Source organism: Podarcis gaigeae, assembly GCF_964106915.1.
Source record: "Podarcis gaigeae genome assembly, chromosome: 9".
In the NCBI taxonomy this organism is placed as follows: Eukaryota; Metazoa; Chordata; class Lepidosauria; order Squamata; family Lacertidae; genus Podarcis; species Podarcis gaigeae.
Genome location: NC_139685.1, coordinates 5,527,994 through 5,545,881, shown reverse-complemented (window position 1 = coordinate 5,545,881; position 17,888 = coordinate 5,527,994). Strand labels below are relative to the sequence as shown.

The 17,888-nt window shown below is 44.9% G+C and overlaps 1 protein-coding gene across 2 annotated transcripts in view; it reads right to left on the bottom strand.

Annotated features, from left to right (window-relative positions):
• The window catches only part of CRMP1 (collapsin response mediator protein 1), a 39,833-nt gene that overhangs the window by 10,750 nt on the left and 11,195 nt on the right, over positions 1–17,888 (bottom strand). For both annotated transcript variants that reach the window (XM_083698271.1, XM_083698272.1), the window contains exons 3-8: positions 15,908–16,092; positions 12,857–13,021; positions 9,087–9,148; positions 7,082–7,162; positions 4,410–4,478; positions 3,640–3,760 (exon numbers count right to left, since the gene is read on the bottom strand). In XM_083698271.1, coding sequence (XP_083554397.1) covers positions 3,640–3,760; positions 4,410–4,478; positions 7,082–7,162; positions 9,087–9,148; positions 12,857–13,021; positions 15,908–16,092 — 683 coding nt within the window. The remainder of the gene's footprint in view (positions 1–3,639; positions 3,761–4,409; positions 4,479–7,081; positions 7,163–9,086; positions 9,149–12,856; positions 13,022–15,907; positions 16,093–17,888) is intronic.

Sequence of the window (17,888 nt, the reverse complement as noted above, 5' to 3'; positions counted from 1 at the left end):
CTCTGAGGTGCTACTGGAAAGAATTTTGTTATTTTGTTTCGACTACGGCAGACACAGCCATGGCAGCCCGAATGATATATACTCAGAAATGGAAGAAGAGAAAAGCACCAACGAAGGAGGAATAGCAGGTGACACTGATGGAGTATGCAGAATTAGCAAAAATAACTAACAGAATAAGAGAACAGGAAGAAGGAGACTTTAAGGAAGATTGGAAAATGTTTGTAGAAGATTTGAATAATTATTGTAAACAAGTTAAAACGTTAGCAGGGTTAGAGTAAATTCAGCAGTTTAAATTAAGTGAAGATATAATGAGAAAGGAGATAAAATAAAATATATGTAATATGCACTAGTAATGGATAACTAAAACAAACCATGGAGGAGGGGAAGGAAAGTAAATGATTACGGTTATATTGATTTGAATTTGAAAATCTGTAATGGAAAATTATAGATATATAAAGAGCTCCAGAGAGACATGTTTAAACAGAAGAAAATATTTCCTCACCAGGGAGCTAGTCTATCTATTCTGAGGGATTATCAAAGTAGTTCATGGGCCCCTTCACTTTCCCAAGCTCTCAGTCCTGCAGACTTTCAGTAGAGATATGCAAGTGCAGCCAGTGGCGTAGCGTGGGGGGTGCAGGGGGGGCCAGCCGCACCGGGCGCAACATCTGGGGTGGGCGTGCTCGCCGCCTCTGGAGTCGCCAAAGAGCCTCGGGCGCAGGCTGTAGCAGAGCCCCATGTCTCGCGGAACCGACGAGCTGTGCACGCGTCCGGGCTGAAGGCGTCCGGCAGGCAGCGGCTCTCAGCGCTCGCCGCGGTCCCCGCGCGTCAGGGCCACAGAGGGCGCGCCAGGCAGCCCCTCCTCACAGCCCCGCCATCGCCGCTGCTGCAGCTGCTGGGCCATGTTGCATTTTCCTCGCCTCTCTGCCCTCCTCCTCCAGGCAAGCGGCGTCGTTTGGGCGGCAGCGCCAGCGGCAACTCGCCTCAGATCACCTGACACGGACCTGCCGCCGCCGTGGCTACCTTACCGTAAATACCGGCGGCAGGTTAGGGGGCGCAAATTACTCGCCTTGCCCCGGGTTAGGGGACGCAAATTACTTGCCTTGCCCCGGGTTAGGGGGCGCAAATTATTTGCCTTGCCCCGGGTTAGGGGGCGCAAATTACTTGCCTTAGGCCGGGTGCTGACAACCCACGCTACGCCGCTGAGTGCAGCCAGCATTTCAATCATCTTGCTCAGACTGACATGCTTTCAGCTGTTTGACTTTCAGTAATGCAACAAAACCCACAAGTAAATGCATATCTGAATAAACTGAATTTACAGCAAGAATCTGATAGTAGACTTAGTAGACTGGTCAAGAGCTAGTTGGCTTGCTTAAAAAAGGTAAAGCAGCACAGCCAAAGAGGAAATTTGGGGAAGAACCCCATACTGGGATTTTGGTGGCCCCTTTCTCCATCTCACCCAGTTCCCTGGGGACCAGTCACTATGGCCAGACTGTGCGCCAAACGGTTCTCATGTGCACAGCCAAGAGGTGAGGTCTATGAGCTATGGATTGATTTAATGCAGAAAGCCATGAACCAGTTCAGAAGGAGAACCAATGCGCAGAAGAGGGGTGGTCCAAAAGAGCCGAAAAGAAAGGAGCACTGGAAAAGGGGATGTGAAGCTGCACAGAACCAGCTCAGAACATTCAAAAAAGTTCAAGTCCTTCTCTTTAGCTTCTCTGTCATTACCATTTTACTCCCTTAGTGATTCCTGCTGGTTTGCACAGAGGTATTCATCACTTGATGACTCACTGCAGTATCAAGTAGCAATTTGCAAGGATAAATGAGGCAGAGCTCATCCAGCACCACGGACAGAATGTTTGCATAGTCTCCCCACATATACAAGGCTTTTCACTCAATTGAGTAACTTCATACATTGAGCCACAAGATGTCCAGTGGTGAGAAAGCAAGCCATGGATATGCAGATGTGGGCAAGACCTTTGTGCTGTGGCTTGGGAGTTCAAAACGGAGTAATTTGTTCTTTCTTGCACCTTGAAAAAAAGCGACATTATATAAAGGTACTTCAGTTTGTATTGGGATGAGAAACGTCCTCTCTCCAGTGTGCTCATTCACGGAATTACTACTGAAGCAAGTCCAAATAGCCTGATCCTATAGCCTCGCCTTTGCCCCAAGAGCCCAGAGTCCCCCAGACAAGGACCCTTGTCTAGAAGTCCAACATTTCAGATACATGATATTGTTATAAGAACTTTAAGGTCTTATATATATATATAATAAATAAAGGTTAAGGGACCCCTGACTGTTAGGTCCAGTCGTGGACGACTCTGGGGTTGCAGCGCTCATCTCACTTTACTGGCCGAGGGAGCCGGCGTACAGGTCATGTGGCCAGCATGACTAAGCCGCTTCTGGCAAAACAGCGCACGGAAACGCCGTTTACCTTCCCGCTGGAGCGGTACCTGTTTATCTACTTGCACTTTGATGTGCTTTCGAACTGCTAGGTTGGCAGGAGCAGGGACCGAGCAAGGGGAGCTCACCCCGTCGCGGGGATTCGAACCGCCTTCTGATCAGACCACAGCGCCACCCGCGTTCATAAATGTACATAAATAGATGTTCATAAATGTACCAAGGAAACACATACAAATATGTAAACCACATGTCTGAAACCCACAGAAAAGTCCTGAAACCATTTTCTTTCCCAAAATGACCTCAAATATTACTCTGCAAGGTCGAAAGAAATGGGAAATCTCCCCATTGTCTCTTTCACAAATCCTGTCTTAAGGGCACATCTAGAATATGAATAGGGTGTGAACCTGTGACCTGGATTCAGGAATTGAGTAGTTATCATAACAAATGAGTGGCCAGGATGCCCAGGTAATCCAATCAGGTAACCTGGCAGACAGGAAGAAACAACACACCCAGATTTCCTCCCCTTTTCTGATGTATTAAGGGGGTAGTCTTGGGCCACAACCCTTCTGTGATGTATGTATGATGTTTCTGGGGGTGGTCTTGGACTCTAGGGCGGGCAATTTAAAAAGTCTATATAATGGCTTGCGCGCATGGCTCGGGGTCCCCCCCCTCGTTTGTGTGTTGGGAGCACCCTGTTGCAACAGCTTTAATAAAGATCAGGCTTACTAGCTGCTTTGCTTCTCAATATTCTCTCATTGGTCTCTGTTATAGTGGTGCCCCGCAAGACGAACGCCTCGCAAGACGGAAAACCCGCTAGACGAAAGGGTTTTCCATTTTGGAGGCGCTTCGCAAAACAAATTTCCCTATGGGCTTGCTTCGCAAGACGAATATGTCTTGCGAGTTCCTGCGGGTTTTCCCCCCTTCCCCCCTTTTCCTAAGCCGCTAAGCTGCTTATCAGCTGATCCGCTGATAAGCCGCTTAACAGCTGATCGCTAAAAGCCGCTAAACCGCTAATAGCGCTAATCCGCGAAGCTGTCAATGGGCTTGCTTCGCAAGACGAAAAAACCGCTATACGAAGAGCCTCACGGAACGGATTAATTTCGTCTTGCGAGGCACCACTGTATTTTCTCCTACCGGTAGAGAACCTACAAAAGGACTTTCTATGGGCTCTTGGATACCCCATAAGGGAAAAGGAGCAGTTTTCCCCCTCATAACAATTTGAAAGGCTGCATTCTGTACCTTTCTTTCTAGCCAGTGAAATGATGTCTGCTGCACTCTTGCTCATGACCTTGGTGATATACAACGGACAGTTGATCCGACTAGCTATGGTGATGGCTCGGAAAACAGCTTCTGCTTCAAGCTGAAATAAGGAAAGAAATTCAGTCAAAGTAACCTCCTCATTACCTTGCAAAATTTTCACACAGGTATTTCCCAGATTCCAGCCACTTTCCTCTTCTGCTTTATGAACAGTTCCTCATCCCTCAACCCCTTCCTCTTTTAACTGACTTACAAACATATAACCCTTCCTGCTACTTCACACTTTGCTTTTTCTCCAAGCAGAATTAATTTGAAGCTATACACAAATTTCAGAATACTGCTTACAGGAGAAAAAAAAATTCTCACCCCTGATCTAAATGGCATGAATGGCTCAAGGTGGTACCGGAGAAAAACTCCTACGACTTCAAAAACATTAAAAACTGAATGTAATCAGCTTGCCACATTGCAAGCAACTGCTATACTGAAGTGTTCATCACCAGAGCGACCCCTTTCTTCTTTAATATTCTCATAGAAGTCAATGGAGCATTTGCAGGTGATCAGCTTCAAGGCCACAGCTTAAAATTTTGTTATTAAGGTGTTCTGTATTGAGGTATTATTATCACAGAATCACAAAGTGATGTGAAGTGCTTATGGATTTCTCTTGGTTTGGTTAGTTCCAGTAGAAAAAAAATGTAGACACTTTAACACATAGCTCCTGCAGCCCTTAGACTGAACTTGAACACAGCTCTCACCTCCTCCGGCCTGCTCAAGGCGTGGCCCTCTGGTCCAGTGATGCCCATCTCCAACATACGCTTTTGTTCCTGAGGAGGTAATAGACAAAAGATGATGGCCAACAGGTTACAAATATCAATTGATATGTATCAAAAGTCTCTCATATACACTGTATTCAGTCACGTCTGTTGGTTAAGGAACGATATTTATTGTTAGCATTTAAATACCATCCAATCAACTATGTATTCTGCGTAGTTTACAGATTTCGGATATTCCAATCTGCTTTTACTGCATAATGTTCCTGATTTATAATTTTAACTGCTGCTGTTTTAACTATGTGTTATGCTAGGTGCCTGTTTTATTTTTAAATTGTTTTAAACTACAGGCATGTCTGGAGGATGTGGCCCATCTGGACCCCTTCCAATCGGGATTCAGGCTCCACCACGGGACACCCTGGTTGACTGGTCAATGATCTCTGGAAGGTTAGGGACAGAGGTGAAAGCTGTTTCCTGGTTCTGCTGGATCTCTCAGCAGCTTTTGATACCATCAACCATGGTATCCTTCCGGACCATCTAGGAAGGTTGGGAGTGTGGGGCACTGTTACACAATGGTTCCACTCCTTTCTGGGTCGTGTCCAGGAAGTTGTGTGGGGAGATGAGTGCTCAGACCCCTCAACACTCACTTGTGGGGTACCTGGGGAGATGAGTGCTCAGACCCCTCAACACTCACTTGTGGGGTACCTCATGACTCCACCCTCTCTCTCATGCTTTTTAACATCCATATGAAACTACTGGGAAAGGTCATCAGGTGGTTTGGGCTGGGTGTTCACCAATAGGCAGATGACACCAGCTCTACCTCTCATTTAAATCAGAAACAGTGAATGTGGTGAACCTGGTCCTATATGTCTGGAGGTGGCTGGAGGATGGACAGCAATCAATGGATTCAGGTTGAATCCTGACAAGACAGAGGTACTGCTTCTGGGGGACGGGGGGGCAGTCAGGTGTGAAGGACTTCCTGGTCTTGAATGAGGTAACTGTGCCCCTAAAGGACCAGGTGTGCAGCCTTGGGGTCATTTCGGACTCACAGCTGTTCATGGAAGCACAGTTTAATTCTGTGTCCAGGGTGGCTGTCTACCAACTTCATCTGGTATGGTGGCTGAGACCCTTCCTGCCTGCATACTGTCTCACAGAGTGGGGCATGCACCAGTTATTTCCTGCTTGGGACTACTGCAATGTGTGCTATGTGGGACTACCTTTGAAGGTGACTCAGAAACAACAGCTAATCCGGAATGTGGCAGCTAGACTGGTGACTTGGAGGGCCACTGGGACCATATAACACCTGTCTTAAAGAATCTATGTTGGCTCCCAGAGCATTTCTGAGCACAACTCAAAGTGTTGGTACTGACCTTACACGCCCTAAATGGCCTCAGCCCTGTATATCTGAAGGAGCATCACCACCTGCATCGTTCTGCCTGGACACTGAGGTCCAGCTCTGAGGGCCTTCTAGTGGTTCCCTCACTGTGAGAAGCAAAGTTACAAGGAACCAGGAAGAAGGCCTTCTCAGTAGTTGTCCCCACCCTGTGGAATAGCCTCCCATCAGATGTCAAAAGGGAAGTTTTTAATGTTTAATATTTTATTGTGTTTTTTATATTTTGTTGGAAGCTGCCCATAGTGGCTGGGGCAACCCAGTCATTTGGGCAGCATGTTGTTGTTTGCTTTTAGCTGGAACTGTTTCTGGCCATGAATAGCACCACAAAAACTCAAAATTAAAATGAAATAAATTAAATTTCTGGCAAACTGAGAGGCCCATTCGCTTCTTCCACCACAACTAAAATGCACTGATAATTATTATAGATTCTATATGCTAACTGCCTGACAGAATTTTGAAAATGTCCACTTGTTCCAAGGCCTCCCTTCTTGACTGTTTAATCTCTTAAGAACTACCTGGTTCTAAGCATGGACATCTAAGGCCAGGTGGCACTTGAATTGGTACCAATTTGTCACATAGGTCTTTCTGGGACAGCTATGCAATAAAGAACCTCTTTTTGATACTAGCATCATCATCATCGGCATCCAGTACTGAACTTTGGGCCAAATAATAATGTCTACATGTTTTGGGTACCTTTCTGCAATCACAGCATGGCTTAAACACAGCCCAGTGTAAGCGGTCCAATCCAGAGAAAGGCTAGTATCCATTAAGTCCTGGTGAAGCACACAATTAAGCACATCCAATTGATACCAGTAGATTTTTCTATGTTCAAGATTAACGAGAACCAATAAATTACTTCACATCTTATTTTAATTTTTCATAATGCCAAGTAGGGCTCATTTTCAATCACTCCCTGTCACAACCATGACATTCAGCACTCATTACATTTTGTGAGGGCTTGATGACCAGTGGCGTAGCATGGGGGGTGCAGGGGGGGCCGGCCGCACCGGGCACAACATCTGGGGGTTAGGGTTAGGGGGCGCAAATCCACGGGTTAGGGGGCGCAAATTACTTGCCTTGCCCCGGGTGCTGACAACCCACGCTACGCCACTGTTGATAACCATTGCTACTGCCACACTGCAGTACTAATCTACAACCAAATCAGATGGGTGGATAAGATGGCAAACATCTGTGCCCAATGAATCTACCTATCAAGGGTATCAGACAGCTCAAAGAATAAATGTAGAAGAAAAGTTTTTCTCACCTGAGCTATCAAATCTCCATTTTCAGCATGGACCATGATTACAGCTCCAAGACTTTTCAGAAAAGTAAAGGCTTCATAGAGCTATATACAGTACCAAGGGAGGGGGGAACAGTCAGCAATGACAGATTATTGTATATTCCAATTCTTTTATCCCCTTCTTTAAAACACACATGCATACGCACATTTCCTTTCCTTTTAGGGTAGCACAACAGTCAAAAAAGGGGTAAAACTTTATTTCACTCTGTTTCTTCATCTCGTCCCTTCTCATCAGCAAAGGAAAACACAGGGCTTGACACCAGTGGCAAATTGGTTCCCCCTCCCTCTCTGCTGAAATCCTAAGAATTAACCCCACCCAGATATGCTTTGGAGTAACACATTTAGCATCACATTTACTTTGGCTCTAATTCCACCACCTTCCAGATAAATGTTGTCAATATAAGTTTGACAGGAACCTGAACATTAAAAAAAAATAAAAATCTGTAGATGCTTTCTCGTTTGTGATTTCATGAAGAGCTCACAATTAAACACAGATTCCCACAATTAGAAGGCAAGAACTTCCGCAAAGTTTTTGCGGAAAATTGGAAAAGTGATAAAGTCCCATCAAGATTAGAATGGATTCAAAAAATGGCTGAATACGCGGAATTAGACAGCATGTCAGAAGAGATAAAAAATAAACCAAAACAGGTATTTATCTCAAAATGGGAAGTTTTTAAAATAAACTTGGAAAATAATAATAGTAGTTTAAGGTAATACGCATCGTTCGGATAATTTCAGTAGCAGTGTTAAAAATGTGGTAAAACCAATGAATGGATTAAGGGATATTGAAATTGAACAAAACTCGTTACACAATGGCAGCGAACAATTAATACAGGATCTGTAATAAGGAATAGACGGGAAGTCTGGTGCATAGAAAAAGACCACTTTTATTTTATGTATTTTATGTTTTGAAGGTTATTAGTTGATATATTAATTCTCTTTTTTTCTTTGGTGGTGATGGAATTTATTTTCTTTTTCTGTATGGTGTGTTAATGTGAATGGTAACAATAAAAAAAAAATTAAAAAGAAGAAGGCAAGAACTTCTAAAACGATTCCAAAGCTTTTTTTTTCCCTTGGAGAAAAAGTAGGAACAAAAACTAAGCCAATTCTTGATTAGATGCTAAATGCATGTATTAAATGTGCACAGTTCTTGCTCTCTAAAGAGCAGTAGAACTGGGAGCACAGCACACAGGGAGAGGGGTAGGCTAGTGTCCTGCTAAGCCCCCCCCCCAAGCCCTTTCAGTGGCGTAGCGTGGGGGGTGCAGGGGGGCCCGGCCGCACCGGGCGCAACATCTGGGGTTTAGGGTTAGGGGTAAGGTTAGGGGGCGCAAATCCACGGGTTAGGGGTCGCAAATCCACGGGTTAGGGGGCGCAAATTACTTGCCTTGCCCCGGGTGCTGACAACCCACGCTACGCCACTGAGCCCTTTCCAGAAGCTGCTATAAGTCTTGGGAGGAAAATCCCCTCACAAGACTAGCAGCAGCTTCCAGTAGTCCCAGTCCTACCCAGAGGCCTCACAGCTACACATTAAATAACAAAAACAGTGCACATTAAACATTTACAAGCATTTGTAAATGTTTAATATTCTAAAGCAAGTTCTGGATATGCTCCAAGCGTGTGAAGATACTCCTTGAAAACATGAGACCATACCAGTCACGGTGCTGGAAATGACATGTTTCAAAACTCCAAATTTGCGTTCACAATAGATTCTGCCATAATGTTATGTTTTAACTGTAATATGCACGATACTTTCATCACAATTTCAATTAAAAACTGTGTTAGCCCACCTGAAACTCATGACTCCAAAGATATAACAACAGAGAGGGTGTTCAGTAACTTTCATTTCAGAGGAAGGAGAGGGACATGACTGGTCACACACACCCCAAACTTAAGCTTTATTCAAAAGCATGGATCTCAATTAGAAGAGTTCCTGGGAATCAGAGATCTCATATGAAAATACACAGATTACCTGGCTGTCAGTCATTTGGTAGAGATCTTTGTAGACCATGTAGACTTGAAAAGAATTAACACCTATTTACAGGAAAAAAGGTATTCAGAATAAAGCGAATGTGCATTTTTTTAGCATTCTGAAACAGTTCCCTTCATAAATATTCACATATATAACACAAATATTCATATTAATACTGTTTATGTCACAATAGTTTTAATTTATTTTTTATTTGTTTAAAATCTTTCTCTGTTACCTCCCATATCATCTCAAAGTTGTATACAATATTTAAAAATGTATCAAACATTAAAATACAGAAAGATAATTCAAATAAAAAAAATAAGGCAGAGTTAAAAATATGATATATTCAGGTCAAACACCAGTGAAAGCTGGGAGCACAGCTGTTTTGGGGTTTTTTAAAAGGCAGGGAAGGTGGAAGCATTGTGCAGATGCCGCCACAGAAAATACGATGACTGATGCACGCATGGCTACTTCTATTTTAAGCTTAATAGTCCAACTAGTTCACTTTCTGCTTGCAAAGTCAAGTTAATGATCAGATCCTGTTAAGACTGTAAGCTTCTGGCAGAAAATAAAAATGCTAGTTACGTGCAGCTGTCTTTTAAGAAAGTGTTGTCTCCGCTTTTATTTCACAGTTCTTTTTCCTGATTCACAAAGTGTTCAGTGTATCACATATGGCCTAGCCCAGGCATAGACCACCACTAGACCACAAGCTACATTTTATTATTATTATTATTATTATTATTATTATTATTATTATTATTATTAACCCAGCCACTCTGGGCAGCTTCCAACAAAGATTAAAAATACATTAAAATGTCTCACATTAAAACCTTCCCTAAACAAGACTGCCTTCAGGTGTCTTCTAAATGTCAGGTAGTCGTTTATCTCTTTGACATTGAATGGGAGGGCGTTCCACAGGGCTGGCATCACCACCGAGAAGGCCCTCTGCCTGGTTCTCTGGAAGCTCACTTCTTGCAGTGCGGGAACCACCAGAAGGCCCTCGGCGCTGGACCTCAGTGTCTGGGCAGAACGATGGGGGTGGAGACGCTCCTTCAGGTATACTGGGCCAAGGCTGTTTAGGGCTTTAAAGGTCAACACCAACACTTTGAATTGTGCTCGGAAATGTACTGTGAGCCAATGTAGGTCTTCCAGAACTGGTGTTGTATGGACTCAGCGGTCACCCCCAGTCACCATTCTAGCTGCCACATTCTGGATTCGTTGTAGTTTCTGGGTCACCTTCAAAGATAGCCCCACATAGAGCGCATTGCAGTAGTCCAAGCGGGAGATAACCAGAGCATGCACTACTCTGGCGAGACAATCCGCAGGCAGGTAAGGTCTCAGCCTGCGTACCAGGTGGAGCTGGTAGACAGCTGCCCTGGATACAGAATTGACCTGTGCCTCCATGGACAGCTGTGAGTCCAAAATGACTCCCAGGCTGCGCACCTGGTCCTTCAGGGGCACAGTTACCCCTTTCAGGACCAGGGAGTCCTCCACACCAGCCCGCCCCCTGTCCCCCCAAAACAGTACTTCTGTCTTGACAGGATTCAACCTCAATCCATTAGCCACCATCCATCCTCCAACCGCCTTCAGGCACTCACATAGGACCTTCACTGGTTCCGATTTAAAAGAGAGGTAGAGCTGGGTATCATCCGCATATTGATGACATAGGACTGCCAGGAGTCCTATTTTGACCCACAAGTCCTTTCCTCCCTGCAGGGGCGAAGGAAGGGGAACCGGCACGTGGTGCAGGGGAGCAGGGCAAACCGCCTGGTGGCGCATGCATGTGCGCTGTACGTATGGTGCATGTGCAGCACTGCTACATAGGGCGCATGCGCACACCCCGTACGTAAGGTCGATGCACAGCAACTTTCATAGCGCTGTCGCGCATGCGCCACTGGGCAGTTTGCCGCCGCCGCTCGAGCGTGGGTGGCAGCAGAGGGTGCAGCCACGAGCAAAGGATCCTCCGCACGCAGCTGTGGGGAGTGATGGCGGCGGCTCACACCGTCGTGCCTGGGGGCAGCGGGGCAAGCCCCCCATGGGATGCCCTCTTGTCGCACCCCTCAGAGATGGCACCTGGGGTGGACCCCCTCTTCGTCCGCCACTACCTCCCTGCCCTGCCCACTTGACCCTCGCCTGATGGCAGAAGGTATCAGGTGCATGTCAGGTAAAGTTGTAACTACAAAGGAACAATCCCAACCCTTGGAACGCACGCGCAAGTGTTCCTTAAGTGGATCAGAAGCCAAGTGAAAGCCATCCTCCTAGATCAGTCCTTCGCAAACTCCAGCTGTTTTTGGACTACAGCTCCCATCATTCCTAAGCTAGCAAGACAAGTCATCAAGGATGATGGGAATTGTATTCCGAAAACAGCTGGCGACCCAAGTTTGGGAAACAATGTCCTCGACTAAGAAACATAAAAGTACCACAGTGTTTATGGGTATGTTTATGGAGAGCCAGTGTGGTGTAGTGGTTAAGAGCAGTAGACTCGTAATCTGGTGAACTGGGTTCGCGTCTCCGCTCCTCCACATGCAGCGGCTGGGTGACCTTGGGCCAGTCACACTTCTCTGAAGTCTCTCAGCCCCACTCAGCTCACAGAGTGTTTGTTGTGGGGGAGGAAGGGAAAGGAGATTGTTAGCCGCTTTGAGACTCCTTCGGGTAGTGATAAAGCGGGATATCAAATCCAAACTCTTCTTCTTCCTTTGCAAATGTGGCTTGTGCTCAGCACTGCTCATATTTGGCTACACCGGCAGGTTAACAATATTAAAGGAAAGGAACCTACACAATGTTCCTTTTTAATAATAATAATAATAATAATAATAATAATAATAATAAAATTTATTTATATCCCGCCCTCCCCAGCCGAAGCCGGGCTCAGGGCGGCTAACAATAATCAAATAATCAAACAATCAAATAGTCACACATTCAAAATATTTCATTATAAAAATTAATTAAAATCAAATTAATGGCAACCGATTAAGCAAGATTCTGTACAGGTTGCCAGAGGAGGGAGTCAGACTGCGCCCTGACCAAAAGCCTGGTGGAACAACTCTGTCTTGCAGGCCCTGCGGAAAGATGTCAGGTCCCGCAGGGCCCTAGTCTCTTGTTATTGTTGCAGAAAATTATTCATATATGCTAACACTGGAAGAGCTGTCAGACACCAGACTTAAGAGGATGGTATACGGAGTTACAGAGAGAAGCAGTGTTAAGTGAATGAACTTGGGCTTTATGAGTGCAGCAAGCTATTTGTAATAATACCACATTTGAGAATGAAAGGAATTTTAAATAAGTTTTAGGAATGCAAAAACAGGATAGCTGGTGATACAAGAGACAGAGAGCACAGAGATGTGTATCCAAGGGTACTAAAGGAGCTTGCAGATGTGATCTTCAAGAATTCATGGAGAACAGGTGAGGTCCCTGAGGACTGGAAGAGGACAAATGTTGTCCTCATCTCCAAAAGGGGGGGAAAGAGAAAATACAGGCAACTACTGACCGATCAACTTGAAATTGATTCCAGGAATGTCCTAGAACAGATAATTAAACAGTCTGCAAGAACTTATAAAAGGATGCTGTGATTACTAAGACCCAGCATGGGTTTCTCAAAAACAAATCATGCCAGAAAAAATCTCATTTATTTATTTCTTTTATAGAATTGCAAACTTGGTAGATCAGGGGAATGCTGTGGACATTGTGTATCATGATTTCAGTAAGGTTTTTGACAATGTCCCCCATATTTTTATCTCTTCATCTGACTATTCTGCTAGACTGTTACTAACCTTTATCTTGCACCAGGATATCCAGCTCTTCCCTGATTCCATCATACCAGTTGGTGATGTCCACATGGAGAGAGTAATCGCAACAGGATTTGGTATCTGCTGCCTCGTGCCACTTTTCAAAGGAGGTTAACAGGCTGGAGCTGGGTTCAGGAAGTACATGGTCAACTGAAATGAGGATGAAGTGTTTGTTAATAGGCAAATAAAATTCAGTCCACATTATATCTACAGATGCAATAGTACATGAAACAAAACAGGTTCCGAAACCTCTTGTTTCATTGCCACGCTGTTTTTGAAGGGCTTAAATAAACTAGTTGTTTCTCTGTGCAAGGAAGAACTATTTCAATTAACTTAAGCTTGATCTTGCCTATTTCTACCGAAAAGCAGGACACTGAGCTGACTAAGCCAGTAAGAATAGGTAATCCCCTAAGAAATACGCACAGCCTTGGCCAATGCACACTTAGGAGTAAGCACCAAAGTGACCCACGTTGGAAGTAACACTAAGCCATGGGGTTGTTGTTGTTTTTAGCATAACCCCAGCCTGTCTGCATGCCTGAACCCCAGCAGGCACACTAGCCATACTATGCTTGAGACAGCAAACTAGGATCATAAATCACGGTTTGTTGTTATGCCCGTACTGACATCCTGGCTTCATCATAGCTGAGAATAAAATAGCTTGAACAAGAAGCAACTCTCAATGGCACTTTCACACACTGCTCTCTTCTCTCTTCCTAGGAATAGGCTCCTTTTCCCACCTAGCTCCTCACTGACAAATTCTCTCGCCCAGCTTCACTGTTTAGCTCCACTGCAGTCTTTCAGTTTTTTATATAAATAGACTGCATGCATCTAACAAGGTACACATGCGGAAAGAAACCCTTTGCCAATCATTCTCAACAGTTTTGTTTATTTTATTTATTACCTGATTTATATGTTACTTTTTAGGGTGCAACAGCCACTTCAAGACAGTGTCCAAAATTTATGACTCAACAACAACAACAACAACAACAACAACAACAACAACAATAATAATATGGCATTATACCTGCTTAAAACTGAACAATAGCCACTTAAACATTAGAATGTTTTTTTAAAGCAACAGCAGATAATAAAAAGACAGAAACAAAATGTTTTAGTTGTTTCTTAGACATTTCCAAAGATGGAGTCACTCGTACTTTCCAAGGGAGAGCATTCACAACTATAGGTAGGGCCACCACCTGAAAGGTCCTGTACCTGGTACGCATCAGACTAACGCAGGGCCTCAGAAGTGGATCTGAAAGCCCAAGAAAGCTCATATAGATGCACGTGGCCCTTCAGATAACTTGGTACCAGCATTCTTGTTGCTATGCTCTGTACCAACTGGTTTCCTAACAGTCTTTAAAAACAGTCCCATAAGGAGCATATTACAGTGATACAGAGGATGTATCACTGAGCTAAGCTTAAATTTTCTGCACAAGGCCACAAGTAAACCAGCCAAAGCCGGTGTGATCACACACTAAGATGAAATGTAAAGTGTTTTGCCGACATTATGACACTAAAACTGCTAAGTGGGGTCATACTCAGTTTTGGAGCGCATTGTTATCAGTATCCTGAGGACAGCCAGCTCTGTTTCTCATTTTCATCTTCTGCAGGTGAGGCAGCGGATGTGCTGAATTGTTGCATGATCACAAGGGACTGAATGAGGACCAATGGACTGAAGTTTAATCTAGACAAGACTGAGATGCTGCTAGAGGATGGCTCTCCTCTTCAAGTGAGTGGCATGAAGGATGCTGTAGACAGCGTCCCTCTGGATTACTGCAATGTAATTGCACAGGGGTGTCTCTGAAGATGATTCGGAAACTAGGCAGCATCAAATGCACCCACCTGATTGCTAAGAGGTTTAGCGCAAATGGATCACATGGCACTGGCCCTTGACTCAGCCGTAGGGGCTGCCTGTTCATTTCCAAGCCCCATTCAAAGTGGTGATTTAACCTTAAATCTCTATATGGCTCAGAGCCCCAATATCGTTTCAAACCCCACTCATGATTTGAACCTACCCAGACACTCTGGTTTTCACCCAGGGCCCTTCTCTGGGTGCTCCTCTCATGGAAGTTTGGAAAACTCTCCCCAGTGAGATTCACCCTGCTCCATCCCTATGCTAAGTAAAAACTTACCTGTTCTCCCAGGCATTTGATGGATAATGATTTTTAAAATTATTATTACTACTACCGGTGGCGACCATTTTCGGTGTTTTCAATTGACGCATGATGCACGGGTCCTTTCAGAGACCCAGAAGGTGGCAAAACGAGGGCAGAATGGGGCAGAATGGGACAGGGCGCTCTTATACGCTCTCTGCCAATGCATGCGGGGGCTGGGAATGGAACCCCCCTGCGAAATGGTCGCTGCCTGTTTTATTTTGCTGTCTATTGATAGAGTGCTTTTGCTCACAGCTGTCAACTTTCAGATTTGAAAATAAGGGATCAGCAGCCTCACCTGTCCCGGGAACAGTCTATGGGATATCTAACAATCCGGGATAGCAGCAGGAAGCAGCGGGAAACGGCGCTGGAATAAGGGAATTTCCCGCAAAAAAGGGAAGGTTGACAGCTATGCTTTTGCTGCTGTTTGAATAGATTTCTTTTATAGATTATTTTATTCCTTCCTTCCTTCCTTCCCAGCCTTTCACCCTATGGGCAGGTATGGTTACCATTGTATTACATTGTCCTTTTTCAGGGTTTTTTGCCATTCTTTCAGCTTTCAATTTTTGGAAGTAACTTGGAGACTTATGTGGTAAGGAACTAATAAATTGAAATAATAACAATAACAACAATATATCCAGTTAAAAATCTAATGTTTTCATTCACCAGCAGTTTGTTTTCCTTCAGTCTCGATAACCCATTTGCACATATCATCACAGCCACTGAAGCTTCAGCTATTAATATCTTTAATGGGGAGAAGGGTCTGGACTTGCTTGTTTGCTCTCCTGTGCCGTATGAAATTAAACCTTACTCTAATGCTTCTATGAATGGGACACATCCTCAGCTTTTCCTTTATGAAGTGCTGAGCATTTCCAGTACTTACTGATCATGGTGGTGCCTCCTCCTAGAGCTGCCTTTGTGCCATGATAGAAATCATCAATAGCCATCATGCCTTGAGAGGGCTTCTGCAGGTAAGTATTGACATCGATGCCTCCAGGAATGACCATAAGCCCATTCGTCTCAATGGTCTTCACTCCACCAGGAACAATCAAATTCTCTCCTATTTGTCTGACGAAAAGGAAGAAGGCTATTTTGGTTCTTTTGTCTAGAAACATTAACAACAATCTTGAAGGTTTCAAATATAAACCTCAACTTCAGTTGAATCTAATATTAGGGTCTAACATGTGATTGGGGACGCAAGTGGCGCTGTGGGTTAAAGCCTCAGCGCCTAGGACTTGCCGACTTGCCGATCGAAAGGTCGGCGGTTCGAATCCCTGCGGCGGGGTGCGCTCCCGCTGCTCGGTCCCAGCGCCTGCCAACCTAGCAGTTCGAAAGCACCTCCGGGTGCAAGTAGATAAATAGGGACCGCTTACCAGCGGGAAGGTAAAAGGCGTTTCTGTGTGCGGCTCTGGCTTGCCAGAGCAGCGATGTCACGCTGGCCACGTGACCCAGAAGTGTCTCCGGACAGCGCTGGCCCCTGGCCTCTTGAGTGAGATGGGCGCACAACCCCAGAGTCTGTCAAGACTGGCCCGTACGGGCAGGGGTACCTTTACCTTTTTTAACATGTGATTATACAGCATCCTGCATCCCAATAGATCTCACTGCATTTTTGCATGCATTTTGTAACCATAGATCCTGCAAATGAAAGTTTAGCTACAGTATCTCATGGGCTGGTCTTTACACTGCTTAGAATTCCTACAAACTGCTTGTGTCCTATACTGTAGCTTTCCTTACCCCACAGTGAAGCTATTACTATGTCCACTACCAGAAAGAATATCACAGCCAGCCCAAACCTGAGATGCAGTTCCAAAACATGCAAATCATAACACAAATGTTGGCAATGGAAGAATGGTGCAAATTGCCCATGCCTTTGTGAAGTTCGATTAACTATTTGGGTTGTATAGTGCTTCTGATAATATAATTGATTAAAGTTGTCAGTTGCTTCTTGCAAACCTCTCTTGCGCTGTCCCTCTTATACATCTCCCAAATAGGCTCATAGAAGAATCACAGAATTATAGAGTTAGAAGGGATCTCAAGGGTCATGTAGTCCAACCCTCTGCAATGCAGGAATCATAAGCATTCTTAAGATGTATCAGAACTTAGAAGCTAGAGCTAAAGGTAGACCCTGGAACCCCATGGACACAGTTGCCCGTGGGCAGTGCTACAGGGAAACAACAGCTACGCAGATGTGGGGTGGCTGATCAGGCTTCAGTCATGCCAACTAAACATTTAGAGATGTGGTTCCCGATTGGTGGCCTGAAAACCTCAGGGATTCTGTGTAACCCACCCAGGGAGTCTGTGACACCATTCACATAACAAAAACTGCCGCAGAGATATCAAAAATTTCAAAACAGGGGGTCTGTGGCTTGGCTTTTGAAAAACAGTGAGTGCACAGCAGGGGCGCCGACTTATAAAAAATATTGGGGGGCGGGGGCCCATACCGACTTATAAAAACTATTGGGGGGGGCCAAGACCTCCAAACCGCTGCTGCTGGGGGAACGAAAGGGGCGAGCCCCAGGCTGCCCCGACCTTAAGTGAACCTGTGAGGGCCCACCCTTTGCGGCAGCCGATTGGCTGCCGCCGTGGGCGGTGAATATTAATGAGCTAGGGGGAATCCCCGCTTCTAGCAGGGCTGACGCCAGCCCCGCGAGATTGTTGATGGGTCGAGAGCCCACAACCCCACCCCCTCTCTAGATCGGGAGTGGCTTTGTTTTAACTCATTACTGAATGTATTTTAAAAGGTAACTATCGTCAAACAAGGAAAATAAAAAATACCAACATAATTTTGTGATTTTACAAAGCATAATATAACTAATAATTTTCTTAAATTATTGGGGGGGCAGAGCCCCCCCAAACGAATTTTT